Source organism: Sus scrofa, chromosome 6, assembly GCF_054392235.1.
Source record: "Sus scrofa isolate SSC_HxYL_T2T_F1_AM1 chromosome 6, Sscrofa_HxYL_maternal_Yorkshire_Landrace_v2.0, whole genome shotgun sequence".
NCBI classification, from domain to species: Eukaryota; Metazoa; Chordata; class Mammalia; order Artiodactyla; family Suidae; genus Sus; species Sus scrofa.
In genome coordinates, this window is record NC_139388.1 from 50049572 (window position 1) to 50076559 (window position 26988).

A 26988-nucleotide genomic window follows, 5' to 3' on the forward strand; every position below is an offset into this window, starting at 1 on the left:
CAATGTTGACCTGCCTTGCATAGCTGGAATAAAGCCCACTCAATCCTGGGGAATAATTCTTTTAATACATTGCATTGTTGTATTTGATTTGCTAATATATTTATGAGAATTTTTGCATCTATGTTCACGAGAGTTTGGGCTGTAGTTCTTATAATTTTTATCTGGCTTTTGTATTAAGATAATGCTGGTCTCATAGAATGAGTTGTTGTTGGTGTTCTCTCATGCTTCCATTATCTCCAAGAGACTGGAAATTGGTATTTCTTCCTTAAATGTTTGGTAGCACTTACTGTTGAAATCATCTGTACCTTTCTTCTTGGGGGGTTATTAATTACTGATTCAGTTTCTTCAGTATAAAGAACTATTTGGTTATCTGTTTCACCCTGTGTGAGTTTTGGTGGTTTGTGCCTTCCAGGAATTGGTCCATTTCACCTAAATTATCAAAGTTGTGGACAGAGGAATTCATAATAATTCCCATATTATTCTTTTAATGCATGTAGGATTAGTGCTGATGACCCTTCTTTCATTTCTGATATCAGTAATTTGTATTTTTTCTTGGTTACCCTGGCTAGAGATTTACCAATTTTATTTGCTTTCAATAGCTTTTGTTTTCATTGATTTCCTCTGTTCTGTTTGCAATTTCAATGACTTCTGCTCTAATGCTTTTCCCCTCTTACTCGCTTTAGGCTGAAATTACTCTTCCTTCTCTACTTTCCTCTGGTGGAAGCTTAGGTTCTTGAGTCTATGTCTCTCTTCTCCAATACATGCTTGTGACGCTACAAAATTTCCCTTTAAGCACTGTTTTTGCTTATTACTACATACCCAATGGCTCTAAACAATAGTAACTTGTTCTCCCACAGTTCTGGAGTCTAGAAGTCTGAAATCAGTGTAACTGGGCTGAAATCAAGGGTTTATGGGTCATGCTTCCTCCAGGAGTTCTAGGGGAAAATCTATTCCTTGCCTTTTCCAACGTATGGTAATCACTGTCTTTCAATGAGTGGGCTTTTTTTTTTTTTTTTTCAAGCAAGCACAGAACTTTTATACAAATTGAGAATATTCTGAACCCTAAAACAAACTTCGACAAATTTCAAAAGGATCAGAAACATAGACAACATGACCATCAATAAGGAAGATTCGATGATGAATCATCAATTGATACTAAACCTTTAATGGAGATTATTTTAATAATCTATAAGCATCTCCCCACATATCACATATTAAGTACAAAGAGAAAAGCATTCTTTGCAGTGGAGAAACGTGGAAAACACCACCTTAATCAGGTGGCTAAGTTACCATCACCAGCAACAGGATAGTCCCATCAAACATCCCTTCGCATACTGCCTGAAGATAAATCAACGTCCAAATTCATAAATAGGAAGTTCCTTTGTCGTGCAGCAGGTTTAAGGCTCCGGCATTAACCACAGCTGTGGTGCTCGTTGCAACTGGGTTCAATCCCTGGCCCAGGAATTACCACATGGCAGCGGCAAGGTAAAAAAAATCAAAACCAAAAACATAAATGTCAAGATGTCTATTCTGAACCTAACAGAACGAGAAAGGGCTATGGGTTTGGAGTTGAAGTAAAGAGAGGCAGAGAGTCTGGAGCATTGAGGCTTCAAGTAGGTTTACTGACCAGCCAATGGCCAGGAGCACTGAGAGAAGGCTCAGCTCCTGGGCATTAAGGGGATAGTAGGTTTCATAGGGGCTTGTGGCTGAAGTAACATGTCAAGGTCAGCATCAGGCTACATGGGAGGGGTAGGAGTGGAGGATGAGAAAGTCCCAAGGAAGGGTCATGAGAAGGGCAGGAGGAAAGCGTGAGAATGTTCCAAGACAGGGTGTGGGTTGAAGATGAACCAAGTCAAAATGTAGGACAATCACCGTCCATAGGGTCGGTTCTTGGCAAGAGAAGGGGGTCGGTGGTTTGAGCAGTTTAATCCGGCTCTAAAACGAATCCCAAGGAACCATTTCACAAACTCAAATTGAATAATGCAATTCATCACATTACCAGATAAGAAAAACAGTACTTAAAAAATTTAAGAGGGGAGTTTCCATCGTGGCGCAGTGGTTAAGGAATCTGACTATGAACCATGAGGTTGCGGGTTTGATCCCTGGCCCTACTCAGTGGGTTAAAGATCTGGTGTTGACGTGAGCTGTGGTGTAGGTCGCAGACATAGCTCGGATCTGTCGTTGCTGTGGCTCTGGCGTTGGCTGGTAGCTCCAGCTCCAATTGGACCCCTAGCCTGGGAGCCTCCATATGCCTCGGATGCAGCCCTAGAAAAGACAAAAAAGACAATTAAAAAAAAAATTAAGAGAATACTAGACACAAAGCAGAATAGGAATGCAAAAATTGTTGAATAGATCATCCATTTTATAAACCAAGGGCCTCCAAAGAACTTAATGTGCCCCATTAGAACCAACCAAATGCAGTGAACAGTGTGGCAGGATCACCTTGAGTTATTATGCAAATAGGAACTTGTTATCTTTGTCTGTCCAATACTTAAGCCCCATCCAGGAAGCAATCAGAAACCAAGGATAGCAGGGTGGGTGATGAGAAAGAGGACTGGAAGGCAGTAGCCATCATGTCTTCTCTCCTCATCTGCATCTTAGCCGCCTCCCAACCAGGCCTGAGCTAAAGGAGGAAAGTCCCACCTGTCATCAATGCTTAAGGCTCTGCTTTCTACACTGGATTCAGAGCCAGGGCATAGAGTCTGCCTATGATTTCATCCCAAGTCAAAGTACTTGTTTCACCAAAGTGAAGGGGACAGTGTCAGATAGTCAATCTGCCTTGTCACCCCCACGGTGTGACTACTCATTACAATTCGCATACTTCATCCCAACCCCACCATAGCTGGGAATTGGCATGCAATCCCCTAGGTTCTACCAGGTACCACCTGAACACTGCAGACAGAATACGTGAGCATAACGGGGTGACGGCAGCCTATGAAGGTTCTCCTGAGGCAGCTATGGACGTTGACAGCTTCCATTCCCTAGAACGCTAGGTGATGTGCAGTAGGTGTGTGGCAGGAGCAGTTTTTCTTAAACACAGCGCTGGTCAAGTACTGTTCAAGGAACAGTATATCTGAGACTTTATCGTCATAGCGGTGGTGTTTCTAGGCCTTTATCCTTACTACTTTTTTCTGGATTGTGCAGCCAAAAGGCCTAATTCCTTGGCCTTTTGAAAACTCTTCAAATTAGGAAATACCCTTTATTAAATCCCTTGCTTAAAATAGAATGGATTTTATCTGCAATTGTTTTTTCTCTATTTTACCAGTAGAGACATCAATAAATAATTGCCTAAAAATACAACAGAGCAGGTGAAAGAAATCAGTATAGTTCCAGATCCTACATACAATCAACAAAGAAAATTATAATCTGTATGTGTCACTGCATGTGACTGAGGTGGTATCAGTAATAAGCGTTTTTATGTGTACATCTTAAATACTGGTTTTATACGTACTAAGTGCCCTATGTTATTGCTCCTACAGACCCAAGGAGAAGGGCAGGACTGAAGGGAAAAGACTTCACCTATTTCTGAGATGATCTGCTTTTACAAAATTATAATCAAAAAGAAGATACCTAATAACTAGGCAGCACTTAACACAGCTGCAAATGTTCTGTATTTTATTTAGTCAATACGATTTAAAAGTATAAAATAGAAGCTTGAGAAAATCAAAGAGACAATTCGGGAACAAAACCAGAAAACTAGGGTATCACACAGCAAAAAGAGAATTTAAAACAGGGGTCAGCAATAACCTGTAGGCTAAATGGGGCCTATTGTTTTTGCGAATAGTTTTATTGGAATACAGCCACGCCCACTTGCTTACAGGTTAGATTTCTCAACTTCAGCACTACTGACTTTCTTGACCAGATTAATTCAGTTGGGAGAGGGAGGTGGGATGGGTAAGATGTTTAGTAGCACCCCAGATGCCAGCAGCACTCCTCTTCGTGGTGATAACCAAAAATGTCCCTGGACTTGGCCAAATGTCTCCTGAGGTTGCGGGTAGGGAAGGCAAAATTACCTTTGGTTGAGAACTGCTGGTTCATGTATTACCTGTTTACATATTACAAAGACTGTATGACCACAAAGCCTAAAATATTTACGTTCTGGCCATTAACAAAAGTGTGACTTTTTGTCATAAAAAGGGAAGAGTTCCCTTGTGGCTCAGAAGGTTAAGGACCTGGTGTTGTCACCAAAGCAGCTTGGGTCGCTGCTGTAGAACAGGTTTGATCCCTGGCCCAGGAACTTCCACATGCCATGGGGCGGGGGGAAATAAAAACAAGCAATTCACAGAAATAAAATTCAAATGAGTCTTAGGCATAGTAGAGGCTCAACCTCACCCTGGCAGTGAGGCACTTTTTTCTTCATCCAATTTAACAAAAAAGGTTCAGTCCTGGTTGAAGTTAGGTTGTAAATGGACAAAAATTCCTGTAGAGGTTAGTGGTGAGTTTCAGAAAAAAATAAGGCATTACCTACACATACTATGTTGTCAGGCAAGGAATCCAACTGATAGGAATCCACCCACTTTATAAAAACTCCAAAAAGAAACAATACATGCGCAGTAAGTGTACAATCATTAGTAAAAATAACAAGCCTGGATTTTCATTGATAGAACAGGCAGCATATACTATGGTTTGTCTTTATTACATGCGTATTTAAAGTTAAAGTTACATCTGTAAGTTTCAAATGGAAGGAAGTGACTGGTATGTTACCAAGGGGGAAAAGGAGGCTGAACGTCAACACGGTAGTACAACCGTCTTCAAACTACACCCCTCCCAGCCAGGAACCCCATCACCAAAACAAACCTGAGATGTGGGTATGAGGGTATAGAAAAAAGGATGAAAAGTGGTTTTTTTTGTGTGTGTGTGTTTCTTTAGGGCCACACGTGTGGCACATGGAGGTTCCCAGGCTAGGGGTCAAAGAGTCAAATCGGAGCTACAGCTGCTGGCCTACACTGCAGCCACAGCACTGCAGGATCTGAGCCGTGTCTGCGACCTACACCACAGCTCATGGCAACACCAGATCCTTAACCCAATGAGCGAGGCCAGGGATCGAACCTGCAGTATCACGTTCCTCGTCGAATTTGTTTCCGCTCTGCCACAAAGGGAACTCCAGAATGAAAGGCTTTTTATGTTGGTACTTCAGGAAATAGGTAGTTTTTTTTTTTTGCCCTGTTTAAACCTTTGCAGTATAACTTTTGTTTTTGGTAAAACAAGTTATATAAATTTGGAATAGAACTTTCAAGTTTTAAAAGTAGAGATAGGTATATAGGGCAAGACATCAGAATAATCTCTTATAACTCAATGTTAGAAATTGTAATGAAAAGAAGACATCTAGTTTTGCCTGGCTTTTTATATTTTTCAATTCTTCTAAAGGGCATATGTTCTCCTCTTGGAAGAGTATGTACAACTTTTAAGAACAGACTTATGAAATAAACCAGTGTAGAAAACTTGGTAATGTATGTATGTATGTATTTTCCCCCCTAAAGTACGGGGCAAAGGTGGAATCCACTGGATTGTGATTATTCCAAATGTTATGACTGTCTACAGACCATGTTTAAATGGTGCGATTACGTGGGCAACTGCAGGGACCCCACGTTAGTTGCATATGCATATACTGTAACAGTTTACTACTTTCAGTGGCTCAGTTATTTTCATGTCTATTTTTCAATGTGCAAACTAAAGATTTCTTTACAATCTGACAGGTCAGGTCATGAACCATTTATTCTGGATAAAAAAAATGGTTTTAATAGGCTGCTAGATTTGACTATTTTAATTGGAATATTCATTATACCACAGGCACAATAGATTATTTTTATATCTGACTTCATTTGGCTGCTGCCCTTTTCCCAATCTGACACAGGGGCTATGCTACCCTCATAGCTGATATTCTTTGTATCTTAAAGACTTAGTATACTAGAGAGAGATTTAGAGAGAAAAAATAACTAGAGAGATATTTAGAAAATATTCTAAGATACTCTAGTACCAGAGGAATTATATGGTGTAGCTCCTTATTCAGTTTTGTCTTGGTTATTACTATATTCAGGAAAATACTACTTGTCCTGGATCAGACATACTCTAAAAAACTGAATATAAACATACACTGTAAAACGTGGAATATAACACACTTCTTCCATCTTAACAAATCAAAGTTGTGTGTATATATATACACACACACGTTTAAGAAAATACTTGATAATGCTTTTTTCCACAATTTCATATACTATAAAAAGCTGAATGTAAACATTTTCTCATCTTACTAAATTAAAATTGAATAAATGTGTATATATATTATATATGAAAATATATTTTTCCAGGGCTCATGTTGTATTTAAACTTACAACAGATATGCATAGAATTCCTTATTTCACACAAGTCCTGGCACAGGGCAGTTCTGAATTATTTCATCAGCTCAGCAATGTCAAGGACACAGGTCATTCCAGTCTATCACCTGTGCCAAACTCGCCTTCTCATCCCTGGCTGCATAATGGCCACAATTCCAGATCTTGTACAGACATACAGACTTGCATCCTGTATATAGGGAGACCATTTCCTCCTATTTTGTTAGTATAGAAAATTTAACTGAAGTTCACTTGCAGACGTCTGCTGATATCTTCTGTAGCCAGGACTCTTATACATAGACCCAGATGCAAAGCAGTTAGCAAGACAAGCATCAGGCCTTTAGACTTAGGTTGGCAGCTGGCAACCCTGGCCAAGGGAGAATGGTTAACACCACAGATCGGCAACCAACAGTGTCAGCCACAATACTGCGGTATTTCTTGAAATCTCTTTCAGTTTTGTAGTTATATATCCTTTTTCCTTTATGATGCTTGAATTTTTTCTTTTTAGGGTACAATCTTTTTCATTTCAAAAAAGTTGAACGTGTCTTTGTTTTTGGGGGCTTTGCATCTTAACATACTCAAGTTGGATGCTGATTCAATTCACTAATTTCACTGATCACCAAATGTTTACTGGGAACCTACAAGGAACAGGCAGTGCACCAAGTACAATGAGGGGAGGATGAATCCTGGCTTCTAATTCTGTTTTCTACACATATTGAAAGTATAGCTTTGGTTTCATCCTACAAATTTTAACATGAAGTTGTCTCTTTGTCATTCATTCCTAATGATCATTTGCCTTGACTTTCTTTTTAATATAAAAATTATACAGGTATCTCTTAAAGTTCTTGTGAAGAAATGGATTTTGGTTAAGGCTTCGTTTTCTAATTCTCTAGTAGAGAGGTCAGATTGTGGGATGTGTGGTGGTTTTTTTTTGCGAATTTTTAAAAAAATCATCTAAATCTTCTCTTTGACGTCTAAGAAATCCACTTTTATTCATTAGAATTCTTCACATTATTAATCCCCTGATGGGGCAGAGAGGCAACCTATGAATGAAAGCTTCAGTTTTTAGTTTTCTCCAGAAAGCATTACCTAACATTCCACAAAGAAAGATGATGTAAGATGTTTATATAGTCATTGCACATATAAGGCCTTCCTCTCATATGATCCCTAATACAATTATTAAAATAAAGTAAGAATAAGGCAGCTCTTAACTTTCAATATGAGCCAGACACTATTCTAAGGGATATAATGTATAAAATGCTCCTAAAAAATATGAGGCTAATACTACTAATTTATAAATAAGAAAACTCAGTTAAGTGATTGGCCCTATAAGAAGTGATAATGGTGAAGGCAAGTTACCACTAAATACTGGTCAAATCCTTCCCCACTCTGATTCAGTTCAAGTTAATTTTAGAGAACGAGCTGGCCAATATTTAACAAGAATTGAGTGGAGCAGAAGAATCTACATTTTTAACAGTGTAGCTTTTCTCTACTATGAGCTATCGGATGAGTAACTTGTTAGCCAAAGCAAACTGGTGTCTCACATATATGTATTATATACATAAGGTATATATTATGACTCCTCTAATTTCCCATAAGGACTCCATTTGATGTTGAGAAAAGTTAGAATGATGGTCTCTAACATATTCACTGCCTTCCTAACTAAGCCTTCCCACTTTCCCTACAGTCATGGACTTCCACTTTTTTACCAATTGAACTCTGGTATAGAATAAATTCTGAAACGTAAATATACCCCTCCCAATTCCTAACCTTTATGAACTTTTTCATCAGTAACAATGTCAAATTCTGGCCCTTAAAGGCCTCAAATCCACAGCATGAACTCTGATACTAAGTTGTTATTCTTAAATACGTTCTAACATTCCTTACAATCACAGGGGTTTTTGTGATTTTGTGGTTTACTATTATGAATTTCCAGGTGTCAAATTCTGAGCCTTCGCACGTCTTCATTCACTCCTTTGCCCTGTATGAATTCTTTGATGTTGACTAAGGTGTGAGCCACGAATAAAGGCCTTCCCACATTGTGCACATTCATAGGGTTTCTCACCAGTATGAATTTTCTGGTGTCGACTAAGTTCTGAGCCACGACCAAAGGCCTTCCCACATTCCTTACACTGATATGGTTTTTCGCCACTATGACTTCTCTGGTGATGAGTAAGTTCTGACCTTCGAATAAAAGCCTTTCCACATTCTGTACATTTATGGGGTCTCTCACCAGTGTGAACTTTCTGATGTCGGATAAGTTCTGTGCTACAAGTAAAGGCCATTTCACATTCCTGACATTTATAGGGCTTCTCACCAGTGTGAGCTCTCTGATGTCGGGTAAGTTCTGAGCCACGACGGAAGGACTTCCCACACTGCTTACATTTGTAGGGTTTCTCACCAGTATGAACACTCATGTGTCGAACAAGATGTGAATCGGAGATAAAAGCTTTCCCACACTCCTTACATTTATGAGGTTTCTCACCAGTATGAATTCTCTGATGTAGACTAAGCTGCGAGGCACAACTATATACCTTGCCACAATCTCTACATTCATAGCGTCGTTCACCAGTATGAATTATTTGATGAAGACTCAGTTGTGTGTCGTAACGGAAAGCTTTCCCACATTCCTTACATTTATGGGGTTTCTCACCAGTATGGATTCTCTGATGTCGAAAAAGGTGTGAGGGACGGGTAAAGGCTTTCCCACATTCCTTGCATTCATAGTATTTCTCATTGGTATGAATTCTCTGATGTAAATTAAGTTGTGAGGTAGATGGAAAGGCCTTCCCACACTCCGTACACTTATAGGGTTTCTCACCCATATGAATCTTTTGATGTTTACCAAGTTGTGAGCTAGAATGAAAGGCTTTCCCACATTCCTTACATTTATGAGGTTTCTCAGGAGTATTACTGCTCTGAGATTTGGTAACTTCAGAGTCATGAAGAAATTTCTTGTTACTATTTTTGCTTTCATGGACTCTTTGATGCTTAATCAAATCTGACCTGTTATTAAAAGCTTTCCCACATTCTCTGCATTTAGAGTCTTTTTCCTTATTAGGATTTCCTTCATGTTGTCTGTAGTGTGATTGGTACCTGAAAGTTTCTTTACTTTCCTTGGATTCAGAGGGTTTTGCTCCAGTATGAACTGTCTGAGGTGCTCTATGATCTGTGTGCTGAACGGAAGTGGACCTTTCTCTGGAGGTTATTATGGCTTGTCTGAAACGTTCCTCTGGTAGTCTCTCCAAGAGGCATCTGATTTCTCTATTTCTGATCCTAGTGCACTCAAGGTTAGAGCTTGTAAGTCTTTTTGTTATCTCTGGTTGCAATGTCTGAATTTCATAATTGTCTTCCTTTTGAGAAAAAGTCTTGGTTTCTCTTCTGGACTCCCAATCTGTAAGAAAGAAAGAAAACAGTGAAAGAAGCAAGAAAGAAAACAGTGGGTATTTTCATGTTGCAGGAGAAAAGAAAGTTCTAAGGTAAAAATGACAAACTAAAAATAGTGAATAATTGGAATTCCTGTGTGCCTAAGCAGGTTAAGGATTTCCCCACTTCCCCCCTGAAAAAAAAAAAGTAACATAAATAGTCAAAAAAGAAAGGAAAAAAAAAGTAATTTTTGGGGGGTTTTTTTTTGAGGGGGGGCACACTTGTGGCATAGGCAGGTTCCCAAGCCCAGGGTCCAATTGGAGTTGTAGCTGCCAGCCTATGCCACAGCTCACAGCAACGGCAGATCCTTAACCTGCTAAGCGAGGCCAGGGATTGAACCCACATTCTCATGGATGCTAGTCAGGTTCATTAACCACTGAGCCACGATGGGAACTCCTTTTTTTTTTTTCTTTTTAGCCACACTGGTGGCATGCAGAAATTCCTGGGCCAAGGATCGAGCCCATATCAGAGCAGTAGAGAGCCACAGTAATGACAATGCCAAACCCTTAACCTGCTGAGCCACTGGGGAACTCCCTAGACAGCTCTTAACACTGCATTGCAATTTGGAAAAAAGTGAGGAAGGGAGAATGGGAGAATAAGAATAGAGAAAATGAGGGGAGCCTATGAAGGAAGTGATTCTTCATCTCTGGTGTGATCAGAATCAGCTGGGGAACTTGTTAAAAATTCTATGTCAAGGAAACAGTCAACTAAATGAAAACCTAATGGAGTAGGACATTATGTCTAACAGCAAGTCCTCATTTCTAGCCTCAAATATATCCAAGTTTTGACAATTTCTCACCTTATCCAAAGTCATCCCTCACCAAGATTAATAAAACACTATTCTGATGTATCTCCCAAAGTCCACTGAGGCAGCTCAAAATGTGGGACTTCAATGTTTAGAGGGCCTTCCCCCCACCTGCTCATTTTTTTCTTTTTTTAGCTGCACTGTGGCAAATGAAAGTTTCCAGAGCAGGGATCGAATCCAAGCCACAGCTGTGACCTTCATCAGAGCTGTGGCAATGCCAGATCATTAACCTGTGCCACAGTGGGAACTCCCCCTGCATTTATAATTCAAAATTCCTTACCAAACTCCAAACTCTGCAGTATGTAGCCCCTGGTTCCGTACTCATCTTCATTTTGAGGCGCTTTCACCTTCACTCACCATGAGCCCACTAACTGGCCTCCATGAGACTCCCTATCATGCCAATTAATTTGTCTTGGACCCTTTTGGAACTGTTTCATCATCCATGAATGCTTTCTGTCCCAGGATCTCTGCATGGCCAACTTCTTTCATGCTGCACACCTTAATTTTCTGTCATGTATCCTGTTCTTTGCCCTCAGTCTTTTTCTCAATTCCAGAATTACGTATTTGTTCATCAGTTTATCTACTGGTATAATTTCTCCCCAAACTGCTTAGAATTAACATAATATTTTACTTGCCATAATATATAACTAATCCATAGCAGATGGATTTATTTCAATTAATGTTAAAAAAAAAAAATGAGGGAACAAATGAAGGTATTCAGATGGAAATGGAATACCCTAATTAATAGCTTAGATTAAGTGTATTCTCTCTCTCTCTCTCTTTTTTTTTTTTTTTTTTTTTTTTTTAGGGCCACACCCGGGGCATATGGAAGATCCCAGGCTAGGGGTTGAATTGGATCTACAGCTGTATAGCTGTTGGCCTACACCACAGCCACAGCAACTCAGGGTCCAAGCCATGACTGAAACCTACACCACAGCTCACAGCAACACCGGATCCTTAACCCACTGAGCAAGGCCAGGGATCAAACCTGCATCCTCATGGATGCTAGTCAGGTTCATTACTGCTGAGCCACGATAGGAACTTTGATTAAGAGTATTCAGATAGGAGTTCCCGTCGTGGCGCAGTGGTTAACGAATCCGACTAGGAACCATGAGGTTGCGGGTTCGGTCCCTGCCCTTGCTCAGTGGGTTAACGATCCGGCGTTGCCGTGGGCTGTGGTGTAGGTTGCAGACGCGGCTCGGATCCCGCGTTGCTGTGGCTGTGGCGTAGGCTGGTGGCTACAGCTCCGATTCAACCCCTAGCCTGGGAACCTCCATATGCCGCAGGATCGGCCCAAGAAATGGCAGCAACAACAACGACAAAAGACAAAAGACAAAAGACAAAAAAAAAAAAAAGAGTATTCAGATAGAAATAAAGAAAAATATGAAACAAACAAATAAAAAGGAGTTCCCATTATGGTGCAGTGGAAATGAATCCAACTACGAACCATGAGGTTGCGGGTTTGATCTCTGGCCTTGCTCAATAGGTTAAGGATCCGGTGTTGCCGTGAGCTGTGGTGTAGGTTGCAGACGCGGCTCGGATCATGTGTTGCTGTGGCTGTGGCGTAGGCTGGCAACTGTAGCTCTGATTCGACCCCTAGCCTGGGAACTTCCATATGCCACAGGTGTGGCACCAAAAAAAAAAAAAAAAGAAATATGCTAAAGATAAAGAGATTAGGAGAGGGACTTGAAATTCAAAGTTACCACCCCATGGTTTTTCAAAAAATTGAAGTATAAATGATTTATAACTTCTGCTGTACAGTAAAATGATTCAATTAAACATATACTTTTTATATTCTTTTCTATTACAATTTATCATAGAACACTGAATATAGCTAATATACAGAAGGACCTTGTTGTTCAATCCCTCCATGTATATAAAGCTTACACCTGCTAACCCAACCTCTCACCCCCTCCCCTGCAACCACAAGTCTGTTCTCTTTGTCTACCTTTCGTAGAGAGGTTTGTGTCACATTTTAGACTCTATATATGTGATATCGTACAATGTGTCTTTCTGACTTCACCTAGTATGATAATCTTTAGTTGCATCCACATTGCTGCAAATGGCATCATTTCATTCTTTTTATGGTGGAATAGTATTCCATTGTATATGTGCACCACATCTTTTTTTATCCATTCCTCTGTTGATGGACATTTAGGTTGTTTCCATGTCTTGGCTACTGTAAATAGTGCTGCTATTAACAAAGCAGTGCATATATCTTTTTGAATTAGTTTTGTCTGGATATATGCCCAGGATCACTCCATGCTTTCAATTATTTAACATGTGATAGAGGTGTCTTCCTGTCTCTGATCCCTCCCAGCTTCAATATGTTCTCCTTACATCACTTCCCATGCATATGGCAGTAATGCATAAGCAAGCCACCACCATTAGAGGAAATCTGTACATATGCCTAGAATATTGAGAGTTTTACACAACAATAAAAATATTACATAATCCTACTCAATAACAACAACAAAAAACCCAATCAAAGAATGGGCAGAAGATATAATACTCAATGGAGAAAAGCTGAAAGCCTTCCCACTAAATTCTGGATCAAGCCAATACTTTTATTCAACATAGTATTGGAAGTCCTAGCCATAGCAATTAGACAAAAAAATAAATAAAACGTATCCAAATTGGAAGAGAAGTGAAATTGTCACTATATGCAAATGACATGATACTGTATTTAAAAAACCCTAGGGATTCCACACAAAAACTACTCAAACTGATCAACGAATTCAGCAAAAAAGCAGGATACAAGAGTAACATTTTGAAATCATTTGCATTTTTGCATAACAATGGAATATTAGAAAAGGAATATAAAAAACAGTACCTTTTATATTCTATATATAAGTAGAACTAGGTTAAATACCTAGAAATAAATCTGCCAAAGGAGAATAAAGACTTATAAGCTGAGAACTGTAAAACATTAATCAAGGAAATAAAAGAGGCCTCAAAGAAATGGAAAGATATTCCATGCTCCTGGATTAGAAGAATTAACATCATTAAAATGGCCATACTACACGAAAAATGGGCAGAAGACTTGAATAGATATTTCTCCAAAGAAGATATACAGATGGCCAATAGGCGCAGGAAAAGATGCTCAACCTCACTAATTATTAAGAGAAATGTAAGTTAAAAACTACAATGAGGTACTTACCCTACACTGGTCAGAATGGCTATCATTAATAAGTATAGAAATAACAAATGCTGGAGAGGATGTGGAGAAAAGGGATCCCTTCTACACTGTTGGTAGGAATGTAAATTGGTACAGTCACTATGGAGAACAGTATGGGGTTCCTTCAAAAACTAAATATATAACTACCATATGATCCAGCAATCCCACTCCTGGGCATCTATACAGCCAAAACAGTAATTTAAAAAGACACATGCACCCTGTTCATAGCAGCATTATTTACAATAGCCAGGAAATGGAAGAAACCTAAATGTCCAACAACAGAGGAATAAAGATGTGGTGTACACATATACAATGCATTACTACTCAGCCATAAAAAGAATGAAATAATGCCATTTGCAACAACATGGATGGACCTAGAGATTATCATACTAAGCAAAGTTAGAGAAAGACAAATACCACATGATATCACTTAGAGGTGGAATCAAAAATATGACACAAATGTACTTATCTACAAAACAAATGACTCACAGACATAGAAAGCAAACTTATGGTTACCAAAGGGCATAGATGGTGTGGGATAAATTAGGAGTTTGTGATTAACATACGCACTATACTATATAGAAAACAGGTAAACAACAAGGTCCTACTGTAGAGCACAGGGAACTATAATCAATATCTTGTAATAACCTATAATGGATTAAGAATCTGAAAAAGAATATGTATATGTATAACTGAAGCACTTTGCTATACACCTGAAATTAGCATAACATTGTAAATTAACTACAATAAAGAAAACTGAAATGGGATGCTAGAGCATATTTAACAAATGATAGTTTACAGATGAAGAATAAATGAAAAGAAATACAAAACAAAACACATGGAGAGAACAAGTACTACAATCCCAGATGTAAATCCTATCTTAGTAATTATATTAATTGTAAACATATTAAATATTCCAAACAAATTGGCAGGAATAGGCAGTATATATATTAAAAAAACCATGATCGAGGAGTTCCCATCGTGGCTCAGTGGTTAACGAATCCAACTAGGAACCATGAGGTTTCGGGTTCGATCCCTGGCCTTGCTCAGTGGGTTAAGGATCCGGCATTGCATGAGCTGTGGTGTAGGTTGCAGACACGGCTCGGATCTCGCATTGTGGTGGCTCTGGCGTAGGCCAGCGGCTACAGCTGATTTGACCCCTAGCCTGGGAACCTCCATATGCTGCAGGTGTGGCCCTAGAAAAAGGCAAAAAGACAAAAAAAAACAAAAACAAAAACCAAAAAACAAAACCATTATTGAGGTATATGCTATCTGTAAGACACACTATATTCAAGGACACACAAAGGCTGAAAGAAAAGGATGGGAAAAAAATATACCATGCAAAGAAATAATCAAAAGTGAACTTCAATAACTATACTATTATCAGACAAAATAGACTTTAAAACAAAAAAGATAACTAGAGACAAAGGATGTTTATAATTGCATAAAGGTATAGTTATCATATAATACAGTCAATCCACTAGGAAACTGTATAATTTATAAATATTATGTACCTAATAACAGAGCCCAAAAATACATCGAAGCAAAAACTGACTGTATTAAAGGGGAAAACAGGCACTTGAACAAACTGAGGACTTTGATGCTTCTACTTTGAATAATGGGTAGGTCAACTTGCCAGAAGATCAACAAGGAAAGAGAAAAAACATACTCTTAGATAACCAATGAGTCAAAGAAGAAATTACAAAGAGATATAAGAGAATCCTGCTGAGTTTGAATGAAATGAAAACTCGACATACCGAAACTCAAACAGGTCTTAAAGAGAAAGGTACAGCTTAAAATGCCTACGTTAAAAACAAAGATCTCAAATCTACACCTTAAAGAACTAGATAAGAGCAAACTAAGCCCAAAGATACCAGAAGGAAGGAAATAATAGCCTTTAGCTGGACTGACCAAGAGGAAAAAAAAAAAGACTCATACTAGTACCAGGAATCAGAGGGTACTAGTATGAAATAAAAGGGATTACAAGGGTACATACAGTGAACAACTGTATACAATGAATTCGATAACTTACATGAAATAGACTACTTCCTAGAAAGACATGACACCAAAACTGATTCAAGAGGAAAAAGAACATCTGAATAGACTTATAACAAATAGACTGAATAGTAATTTAAAAGCCTTCCCACAAAGAAAAGCCCGGGACCAGCTGGCTTAACTGCTGAATTCTACTAAACACTTAAAGAAAACTTGATGCAAATCCTTCACAAACACTTCAGAAAAAAAAAAGGAAAAGGAAGGAATATTTCCCAATTAATTTTGAGGCCACTCGTACTGATACCAAAACCTGGAAAAAAGGCATCACAAGAAAACTATGCCTATATCCCTTATTTAATATAGATACAAAAAACAAAAATAATCAAACTAAATTCACAGATAGAAGGGGATATATACATCATGACCAAATGTGATTTACCTGGTCAGTGCAAAGCTGGCTTAATATCCAAAACTGTTATCAATGCAATATGCCACTTATCTCAACATATGTAGAAAAAACAGTTAGCAAAAGTATTCTAAAATCCTTTCATGATTAAAAAAAATATTCAACAAACTAGGAAAAGGAGGCAAGGATTATTCGTAACAGTCTAAAAGTGGAAAACAATCCAAATGTCCATCAACTGATGAATGGATAAACAAAATGTGGTATATTCATAACACGGAATATTTTTTTGCAATATAAATGAATGAAGTACTAGCAAATGCTACAACACATATAAACCTTGAAAACACTGATAATTGAAAGAAGCCAGTCAAAAAAGACGACTGTGTGATTTCATTAATATGAAATATCTAGAATCACCAACTCTATAGATAGTAGATTAGTGGTTGCCTAGGGTTGTATATAGAAAGTGACTGATAATGGGTATGGGATTTCATTGGGGGTGAAGAAAATATTTTAAAATTAAGTTGTTGCCATGACTGCAAAAACTCTGAATATACTAAAAACCAATGAACTGTGAACTTTTTTTTCTTTTTAGGGCTGCACCTGTGGCATATGGAAGTTCCCAGGCTAGCAGTCCAATTGGACTGCAGCTGCTGGCTTACACCACAGCCACAGCAATGTGGGATCCGAGCCATGTCTGTAACCTACACCACAGCTCACCTCAATGCCGGATCCTTAATCCACTGGGCAGGCCCAGGGATCAAACCCACATCCTCATGGATCCTAATCAGGTTTGTTACCACTAAGCCATAATGGGAACTATTTGTACTTTAAATAAATGCATTTTATGATATTCCAATTATATCTCAATAGAGCTGTTTAAAAATGTCAAGACAGGAGCTCCCTGGTGGCTCAATGGGTTAAGGATCTGGTGTTGTCACTGCTGTGGTTCTAGTTAATGCTGAGGCTTGGGTTTGATCCCTGGCCCAGGAACTTCTGTATATTGTAGAAAAAAAAAAAAGGACAAAACTGGACCCAAGGCATAGAGAAAATGGCTGTCTCATGGGAAGAGGAAAGTACTTCCTTGAAATCAGAGGGGTCTGATATGAAAAAGGGTAGCAAGAAAGTAGTAAATGGAATAAAAATTAGGAGGCTCATGCTAAAATATCCTTACTTTCTTTTCTTGATCTCAGGCTTTTTCTGGAGGCTTTCCTACCAATATCTCAGAAGTGCTGCCCGCCTTCTCACAAGCCAGCTGGGTGACCTCCTGCCATGGCCTTCCCCATCTGAGTCACCATTACTCACCTGGACACCATTCTTTTATCTCCTTGCTCCTAACCAGCCAAGGCTCCTTCCCCTGCTCCAATAAGGAGATCACATCTGGCTTAGAGTTAGAAAATCCTGCTTGAGGAAAAAAAATAAATAAATAAAAATAAAAGAACTAAGTTATGTATGTTGTGGATGTCCCAGAATTAAAATCAGTCCATGATTATCAAGAAAGAGGAGAAAGTGGAGTTCCATGGGGGCTCAGAGGGTTAAGGATCCAGTGTTATCACTGCTGTGGGAAAGGTTTGATCCCTGGCCTGGGAACTTTCACATGCTAGAGTGTGGCCCAAAAAAAAAAAAAAAAAAAAAGTGAAGGTCAGAAGGGTGAAAAAGATAACTGAAAAAGCAACCAATTTTTAACTTTCACAAGAGACAAGCATTCTTTGGTAAGCAAGAACCATCAATTCAGCCAAGCACTTGGGAAGCACTCACAAGAATTTTATAATGATAAACATAACAATTCCAGAAGGCCAATTCTGAATTTTGGAGGGCTGACAAACTCACCCAGTGCAATCAGGTTGTTATAATTCTCAAACATCACCTCTCGGTACAAATCCTTCTGAGCAAAGTGCAAGCATTCCCACTCTTTTTGAGAAAAGTAAATGGCCACATCTTTGAACTTCAAGTCCTGAAACCACAGATAAAAATACACAGAGGTTAATGGGATAAGTCTTTACAATAGGATAAAAGAAAACGGAGAAAGCAATTCAGCAGGAGAAAACTGCTGGGAAAACAGGCTGAGCTGGACCTTTCAACATAGATGGGTCAGTGTGGAAACAAGGATGATCACAGCACATGGTTTTTTTATTATTATTACTCAATGAGTTTATTACATTTATAGTTGTACAATGATCATCACAATCCAATTTTATAGGATTTCCAACCCACAACCCCAGCACCTCCCCCCACCACCCAAACTGTCTCCTTTGGAGACCATAAGTTTTTCAAACCTGTGAGTCAGTATCTGCTCTGCAAAGAAGTTCATTCTGTCCTTTTTTCAGATTCCACATGTCAGTGAAAGAATTTGATGTTGGTGCCTCATTGTATGGCTGACTTCACTTGGCATGATAATTTCTAGGTTCATCCATGTTGCTAAGAATGCTGGTATTTCATTCCTTTTAATGGCTGAGTAATATTCCATCATGTATATGTACCACATCTTCTTGATCCACTCCTGTCAGTGGACATTTAGGTTGTTTCCATGTCTTGGCTATTGAAAATAGTGCTGCAATGAACGTTGGAGTACCTGTGTCTTTTTGAGTCATGGTTTTCTCAGGATAGATGCCCAGGAGTGGGATTGCTGGATCAAATGGTAGCTCTATTTTTAGTTTTCTGAGGAAATTAAAATTAGAAAGAAACATGCACCTGTATTTTCATAGCAGCACTATTTACAATAGACAAGACAAAGAAGCAACCTAAGTGTCTGTTGACAGATGAACAGATTAAGATTTGGGACATATATATATAAAGGAATACTATTCAGCCATAAAAAAGAATGAAATAATGCCATTCACAGCAACATGGATGCAACTAGAGACTATCATACTAAGTCAGAAAGAGAAAGACAAATACCATGATATCACTTATCTGTGGAATCTAAAATATGGCACAAATGAACCTATCTATAAACCAGAAACAGACTCAGACATAGAAAACTGATTTGTGGTTGCCAAGGAGGAGGGGGGAGGGAGAGTGATGGACTGGGAGTTGAGGGTTAGTAGATGCAAACTATTACATTTAGAAAGGATAAACAGGAGTTCCCATCGTGGCACAGTGGTTAACGAATCCGACTAGGAATGATGAGGTTGCGGGTTCCATCCCTGGCCTTGCTCAGTGGGTTAATGATCCTGCGTTGCTGTGGCTCTGGTGTAGGCTGGCAGCTACAGCTCCGATTAGACCCCTAGCCTGGGAACCTCCATATGCCGCGGGAAGCAGCCCTAGAAAAGGCCAAAAGACAAAAAGACCAAAAAAAAAAAAAAAAAAAAAAAAAATGCACTTTGAAGTTCCTGCTGTGGCACAATGGGATTGGCGGTATCTTGATAGTGCTGGGACACAGGTTTGATCCCCAGCCCAGCACAGGGGGTTAAGGATCTGCCATTGCCGAAGCTGCATCTTAGGTCAAAACTGTGGCTCGGATCTGATCCCTGGCCTGGGAACTCCATATGACATGGAGTGGCCAAAAATGAAAAAAACAACAAAACCCAAAAAATATAAACATGCACTTCAATGTTCATAGCAGCATTATTTACAATAGTCAAGACATGAAGGGAGTTCCCTTCCTGGCTCAGTGGTTAACAAACCCAACTAGGAACCGTGAGGATGCGGGTTCGATCCCTGGCCCTGCTCAAAGTGTTAAGGATCTGGCATTGCCATGAGCTGTGGTGTAGGTCACAGACATAACTCAGATCCCACGTTGCTGTAGCTATGGCATAAACCTGCGGCTGTAGCTCCAGTTCAACTCCTAGCTGGGAACTTCCACATGCCATGAGTGAGGCCCGAAAAAGAAAAAGGAAAAAAAAAAAAAAAAAGACACGGAAGCAACCTAAGTGCCCATCAACAGATGAAAAGATAAAGAAGGCATGGTATATCTATATATTGGAATATTAGCCATAAAAAATGAAGTCGTGCCATTTGCATCAACATGAATGAACCTACAGATTAGCATGCTAAGTGAAGTTAAGCCAAAAACAAGTATCATGACATTGTTTATATGAGAAATCAGAAAAAAAAAAGATACAAATGAACTTACTTACAAAACAGAAACAGACCCAGAGACAGAGAAAACAACTTACAGTTACCAAAGGGGAAAGGAACGGGGGAGGGATAAATTAGGAGTTTGGGATTAACATATACACTAGTATGTATGAAATAGATAACCAAGAGGATCTACTTACTGCAAAGGGAACTACAGTCAGTATTTTGTAATAATCTAAGGGAAAAGAATCTGAAAAGGAAATACCACACACCCACACCGAGAGGTGCAGGTTCGATCCCCAGCCCAGTGCAGTGAGTTAAAGGATCCAGCATTGTAGCAGCTGCGGCTTGGATTCAATCCCTGTCCCGGGAACTTCCATATGCTGCAGGTTTGGCTATAAAAATTTTTTTTTAATTAAAAAAAAAGGAGTTTCCATTGTGACTCAGCAGGTTAAGAACCCGACTAGCATCCATGAGGATGTGACATGAATTCTGCAATGCATTGGTTGTGGTGCAGGCTGGCAGCTGCAGCTCCCATTTAACCCCTAGCCTGGGAACTTCCATATGCTGCAAGTGCAGACTTAAAAAAAAAAAAAAGAAAGACAATGTAGGAAAGCATAAGAGGTTAAGAAGATAAAGCAAGAAGGGTTAACAGGTATCTAACTAGAATTCTGGAAGAAAAAGAAAAGAAAAACTGAGAAGAAAAGTAGTAACCGAAGACGTAACAGCTAAGAAATACAACTGGAAAAACAAAGCATTATTCAGAAGCCAAATGAGTCCCAAAGCAGAATAAATAAAACAAAATCCCAACTATATCGAGACTGCAGAGAATTAAAAACAAAGAGTATGTTAAAAAGCAATTTGATATTAAAGAGACTGTTTATAAAAGAACAACAGTCTGATTTACAAATGTCCATTAAAATATGTACTTTTACTTAAAGTATACCCAGATAGAAGGTTTGAGACATAAGAACGGTGAATGGCGCCATTCTTTAAAATGGCAAATGTGCAGATAACCTAAGCTAATATTTAATATATAAAATAATAAAACTGTTTTATGGGTTAAAAAAACAAAGAAAAATAACTGTCAACAATGTAAGCTGTTTGACCAACTGGAATATCTAGTTCCCTATACTATTCAGCAAGAGCATAAGGATGAGAGTTCCCATTGTGATACAGGGGAAACAAGGAACCATGAGGTTGCAGTTGGATCCCTGGCCTTGCTCAGTGGGTTAAGGATCCAGTATTGCCGTGAGCTGTGGTGTAGGCTGCAGACGAGGCTCAGATCTGGCGTTGCTATGGCTGTGGCACAAGCCGGCAGCTATAGCTCTGATTAGACCACTAGCCTAGGAACCTCCATAGGCCGTGGGTACAGCCCTAAAAAGACAACAACAACAACAAAAAAAGACTATGTATATATATGCACGACTGGGTCTCTCTGCTGTACAATAGAAATTGACAGAACAATGTAAAGCAACTATAATGGAAAAAGTAAAAATCATAAAATAAAATCCTTGCAGCTTAAAAATAAATAAATAAATTCAGAATAAGGAGTTCCTGTTGGGGCTCAGCAGGTTAAGAACCCAAATAGTATCCAAGAGGTTGAGGATTCAATCCCTGGCCTTACTCGGTGGATTAAGTATTCACCTTGCCACAAGCTCTGGCATAGGTCACAGATGCCACTCAGATTTGATGATGCTGTGGCTGTGGCGTAGGCCAGTGGCTGCAACTCCAATTCAAACCCTAGACCAGGAACTTCCATATAATGCAGGTGCAGCCCTAAAAAGAAAAACAAATAATAAATTCAGAATAATACAGCGATTCACATTCAGCAAATTGGTAAAAGTTTAAGTCTAGTCTGACAGTATCAAGTATTTGTGAGGATATGGAAGTCCCCAGTCTAGAGGTCAAATTGGAGCTGCAGCTGCCAACCTACACCACAGCCACAGCAAAAGCAATACCAGATCCAAGTTGCGACTGTGACCTACACCATAGCTCATGGCAACACCAGATCCCCCAACCCTCTGAGTGAGGCCAGGGATCAAACCCGCATCATCATGGATATTAGTTGGGTTCATTACCACTGAGCCACAATGGGAATTCCCGAAGTAACAGAATTTACAACTGGGTATAAACACGGGAACAACTGGGCAGTGTCTAGTAAGACTGAAGATGCATAGACCATACGATCCAACAATTCCATTTCTAGTTAAAATCCTAGAGAAATCCTTGCACAGGATACCAACAGACAAGTTCAAGGATATTCAGAGGAATAATGTTTATAATATAAATTTAAAAAAATTACACAGTGAATGGCTATTGGCAGGATACATTCACAATGTGAATGAAATCTTATGAATATGAATTAAAAGACCAAAAATGAAGCTTCACAAGAGTCCAAACAGTATGCCTTTATATTAAATTTTACTTATTTTTTATTTTTTGCTTCTTAGAGTCGTACCCACGACACATGAAAGTTCCCAGCTTGTGGTCGAATTGGGGCCACAGCTGCCGGCCTATGCTGCAGCCACAGCAACGCAGGATCTGAGCCACGTCTATGACCTACATCACAGCTCACAGCAAAGCTGAATCAACACGCTGAGTAAGGCCAAGGATCCAACCAGCATCCTCATGGATACTAGTTGGATTCATGGCTGCGCCACGAGAACGCCTTATAATCAAATTTTAAAATGACAATAAACACATGATTAAAACTGTAAAGAAAAGCAAGGGAAAGAAAAAAACAAAATTCAGAATAATAGTTACCTCTGAGAAGCAGAACTGGATTGGGATGATTCATGGCACACGTGTCTTTTATTTTTTAAACAATAAGTAATATTCTACTTCTTAAATATGTGCATTTAGTCATTCATCATACCATAAACATTTTCTACTATTCAATATTTAATGAAAGCAGTTCCTAAAAGACAGTTTCAATATAGTGAGGTAAGAACTATGATAGGTGCAGGATGGAAAAATGTGGTTACTCAGGGTCAGCAGGCATAATCAGGAAAGTGATGTAGGCTTCAGAGAACCCAGAGAAGGGGGTGGTGAGGAATAAGCGCCCCTCTGTGTCTCCTGTGCAATGGAGGCAAAGAGAGCATCACGCACTCTCGATACAAAAACAAAAAGTCTCAGTTTCTCTTTTGAGTCCAGTGAGAGTGGGAGCAGAGCAATGAGGATGAAAATAAGCGTCAGCTCATGAAACATGTAAAGTTCTCACTGATCAGGAATTTTAAGCAGGATAAATTAGCTCCAACTACAAGCAAAGAGAAACCTGCTACAAGAAATGACGTTAACAGTGACTCAGGTAGAGAGGAATGCAGAAAATTTCAGGTAACATGTAGGAAATTAATGGAGCCCAGAAAAGGAACAGAACGCCAACAAACAAAAACAGACCACGCAGCATTCCAAGTAGAGCGGAGGAGACAAGCTGGAGGTAAAGAGGGAGACTAACTGCATCCTGTGTGTCTGAAGAGCTGACAGTTAATTGGGGTGACGGGTGAGGGGTCCTGGGAAAGGAGTGGACAGGAGTGATGTTGGAGAAGCCCAAAGACACCAGGACAGAAAGGCCCTGGATGAAGGTCATCTCTGCCCAGACTAACGCATCATCCTTACTCACAACTTTACTCCAATATCAGGGTGGGTGCTCTAGTAAACGTAGAATGTGCAATGAATTTGAGTATAAATAAGCAATGAATGTGAAAGTGCTGGAGCTTTATTCTGAAAGTAACAAGGATTCACTGAATGAAGGAAGTGACATGATTGGACTATTTTTATTTTGGAGGAATAAAATAGAGCTGGAAAGTCCAACCAGGTCAACACACTATCCACTCCCACAACGGTCTGATTTGGCACACAGACAGTGAGTGAGGTTGCAGGGCAAGAGATCAAGAAGCAGCAAAGGGACAGAAGCAGTGGGAATTGGCACTTCATTGGATGTTGGGGAGATGAGGAGGTAGGAGTCAGGGGACTTCCCGGCTGCCAGAGAAGTGCACATTCAGGTGAATTTCCATTACCAGCATACTCCCCAAACCCAACAGAGTACATCATACAGAAGAAGGTATAAGGAAGCCCATGGTCAAAAAGCTAGTAAATGGTAGAAAAGGGCTAAGACACTATCCTTTTAGGCAACCCAAAGTATTTGATTAATACAAAGGACAGGAGCGCCCTATGGCACAACAGGATGAGAAGTGTCCAGGAGCACTGAGACTCGGATTTGATCTCTGGCCTGGCACAGTGGTTTAAAGACCCAGTGGCTGGGATCTGATCCCTGACTTGGGAGCTCCATTTGCCATGGGGCGGGGCAAAAAAAAAAACAACAGAGAGAGGACAATGACCACTCTGAGGAGAAGGAGAAATGGACAGTCAAGGGTTGAAGGGCAAAGGTGAGATAGAGCTCCTTTCCTCACCAAAATGTGCTGAGAACTGATAGGATGTGGTCCTCTTCTGAGAACCATAGGAAGGTTCTGGCCAGATTGGAAACAGGAAGACAAAGTCAGTAAGTTCTCACAGAATCAAAGGAAAAAAAAGTCAAAGAAAAAGGAAAAAGCAAATTAATCCAGAATAGAAAGAGTATTTCTTCAAGACGAAAAAGAGGAGTTCCCATTGTGACGCAGCAGAAACGAATCCGACTAGGAACCATGAGGTTGCGGGTTCAATTCCCCCTGGCTTCGCTCAGTGGGTTGGGGATCCGGTATTGCCGAGAGCTGTGGTGTGGGTCGCAGACACGGCTCGGATCCCGCATTGCTGTGGCTGTGGCCTAGGCTAGCAGCTGTAGCTCTGATTCGACCCCTAGCCTGGGAACCTCTATATGCCGCAGGTGTGGCCCTAAAAAGACAAAAGACCAAAAAAGAATCCTTGAAAAGCAACTGGACCAAATTAAGGAAGGAAGAGTTACATTCAGGGACATCCAGGAAAAAAAAAACCTGAACTTCACATACAATAAATACTATGCCATTTTTTTACTCCAAAGTCCCAGAAAACTAAGTAAGATTCCACCCCAAATTAGGAATTTTACAGCCAACATTCTCTGGTTATACCTCATAACAGATAACTTAAAGATTAAACTGTTTAGACAAGACAGAAATACTTTATCAAAATATGAGTGGCTACTTTCCGATTTTTTATAGCAGGAAAGACATTACATCATGACACAAAAGGAAGAAAACTGTTTTTGACAACTCAGAAGCTAAACACACATACAAAATAATTACTTGTGTTTTGGGTTTTTTTTTGTTTTTGTCCTTTTGCCTTTTCTAAGGCCACTCCCGCGGCATATGGAGGTTCCCAGGCTAGGGGTCTAATCAGAGCTGCAACTGCCGGCCTACACCACAGCCACAGCAACTCGGGATCCGAGCCGCGTCTGGACCCACACCCCAGCTCACGGCAACACCGGATCCTTAACCCACTGAGCAAGGCCAGGGATTGAACCCGCAACCTCATGGTTCCTAGTCAGATTCGTTAACCACTGCGCCACGACGGGAACTCCAAAATAAATTAATTGTGAACCAATATTTCTACTTTACTGTACACCAGAAACTACTAATACAACACTGTAAATCAACTATACAATAAAATTAAATTTTTTTAAAATTATGAAAAAATTTATAAAACAACTTATAAATGACAGAAAATATGCTTAATGTATAACATATTTTTAAAAAAACAAACAAAAAAATAACACTCTGACAAGTGGGCAAAGGAAATCCGTAGACAATTTAGAATTCCCAGTTGTAATTTTTATTTACCGTAATTTTGGAACAAGTGACTTAACAGAATCTATTTTCTTGTCTGTCAACTTAAAACCCATCCTGTTTTCAGATAAGTTAAACTGTGGGGGGGAAAAAAGCATCACAGAATTCATGACATTTAATCGTACTTGGGGAACTGAAGGGATAGATGGGATTAAGATGGCAGAACAGAAGGACTGGAGATCAACTTCTCTCCTAAAAATAACAAAATTCACAACTAAAGGCTGAGCAATCTTCAACAAAATAGACAAGAAACCTTAAAAAAGCTATCCTACTCCAGAAGACAAAGAGGAGGCCACATCCAGAGGTAGGAGGGGCGATTTCACGATATAAACAACCCCATACCTCCCGGGTGGGAAGCTCCACAGACTGGAAACTAACTGGGTCACAGAGACTCACCTACAGGAATGAGAGTTCTGAGCCCCACATCAAACTCACACGTGTGGGGATCTGGCACGGGGAGAAAGAGCCCCTGGAGCATCCGGCATTGAAGGCCAGTGGGGCTTGTGTGCAGGAGCTCCAGGGGACTGGGGGAAACAGAGACCCCATTCTTAACAGACGCACACAGACTTTCACGTGCACGGGGTCCCAGGGCAAAGCAAAGTCTCCATAGGAATCTGGGTCAGACCTGACTGCAGTTCTTGGAGGACATCCTGGGAAAACAGGGGTGAATGTGGTTTGTTGTGAGGGAAGGACACTGGAAGCAAAGCTCTCGGGAATATTTAGCAGCTGCCTTTCTCTGGAGGGGGCCATTTTGGGAAAATCTGGCCCCACCGTCACCTGTCAACCTTCGGTCAGCTGAGAAGCCCCAGGGCAAACAATAATACAGCCCCGCTCTTCAGTAAACAGCTGCCTAAAGACCCCTCAGGCACAGAGCCCCCTCTAATCCCATCCAGAGACAAAGCCCCACCCACCAGAGGGATTAGAATCAGCTCCACTTACCAGTAGGCAGGCGTCAGCCCCTCCCATCAGGAAGCCTACAGCAAACCCCTTTACCGACTTCAGCCAAAAGGGGGGCAGACACCAGAAGTAAGAGAGGCTACAACTCTATTATCTGTAAAAAGGTCACCACA

The 26988-nt window shown here is 39.9% G+C and overlaps 1 protein-coding gene across 7 annotated transcripts in view; it reads right to left on the reverse strand.

Moving 5' to 3' along the window:
- Positions 1-4617: 4617 nt before the first annotated feature.
- Positions 4618-26988, reverse strand: part of LOC102159768 (uncharacterized) — a 32655-nt gene continuing 10284 nt past the window's right edge. For 2 of the 7 annotated variants that reach the window (XM_084960699.1, XM_084960698.1), the window contains exons 3-5: positions 17973-18096; positions 17448-17546; positions 4618-9726 (exon numbers count right to left, since the gene is read on the reverse strand). In XM_084960699.1, coding sequence (XP_084816825.1) covers positions 8297-9726; positions 17448-17546; positions 17973-18096 — 1653 coding nt within the window. In that variant the 3' untranslated portion in view covers positions 4618-8296. Of the gene's footprint in view, positions 9727-17447; positions 17547-17972; positions 18097-18418; positions 18801-26988 lie in introns of all 7 variants that reach the window. The other 5 variants (XM_084960697.1, XM_084960696.1, XM_021097156.2 and 2 more) reach the window with 5 other exon arrangements.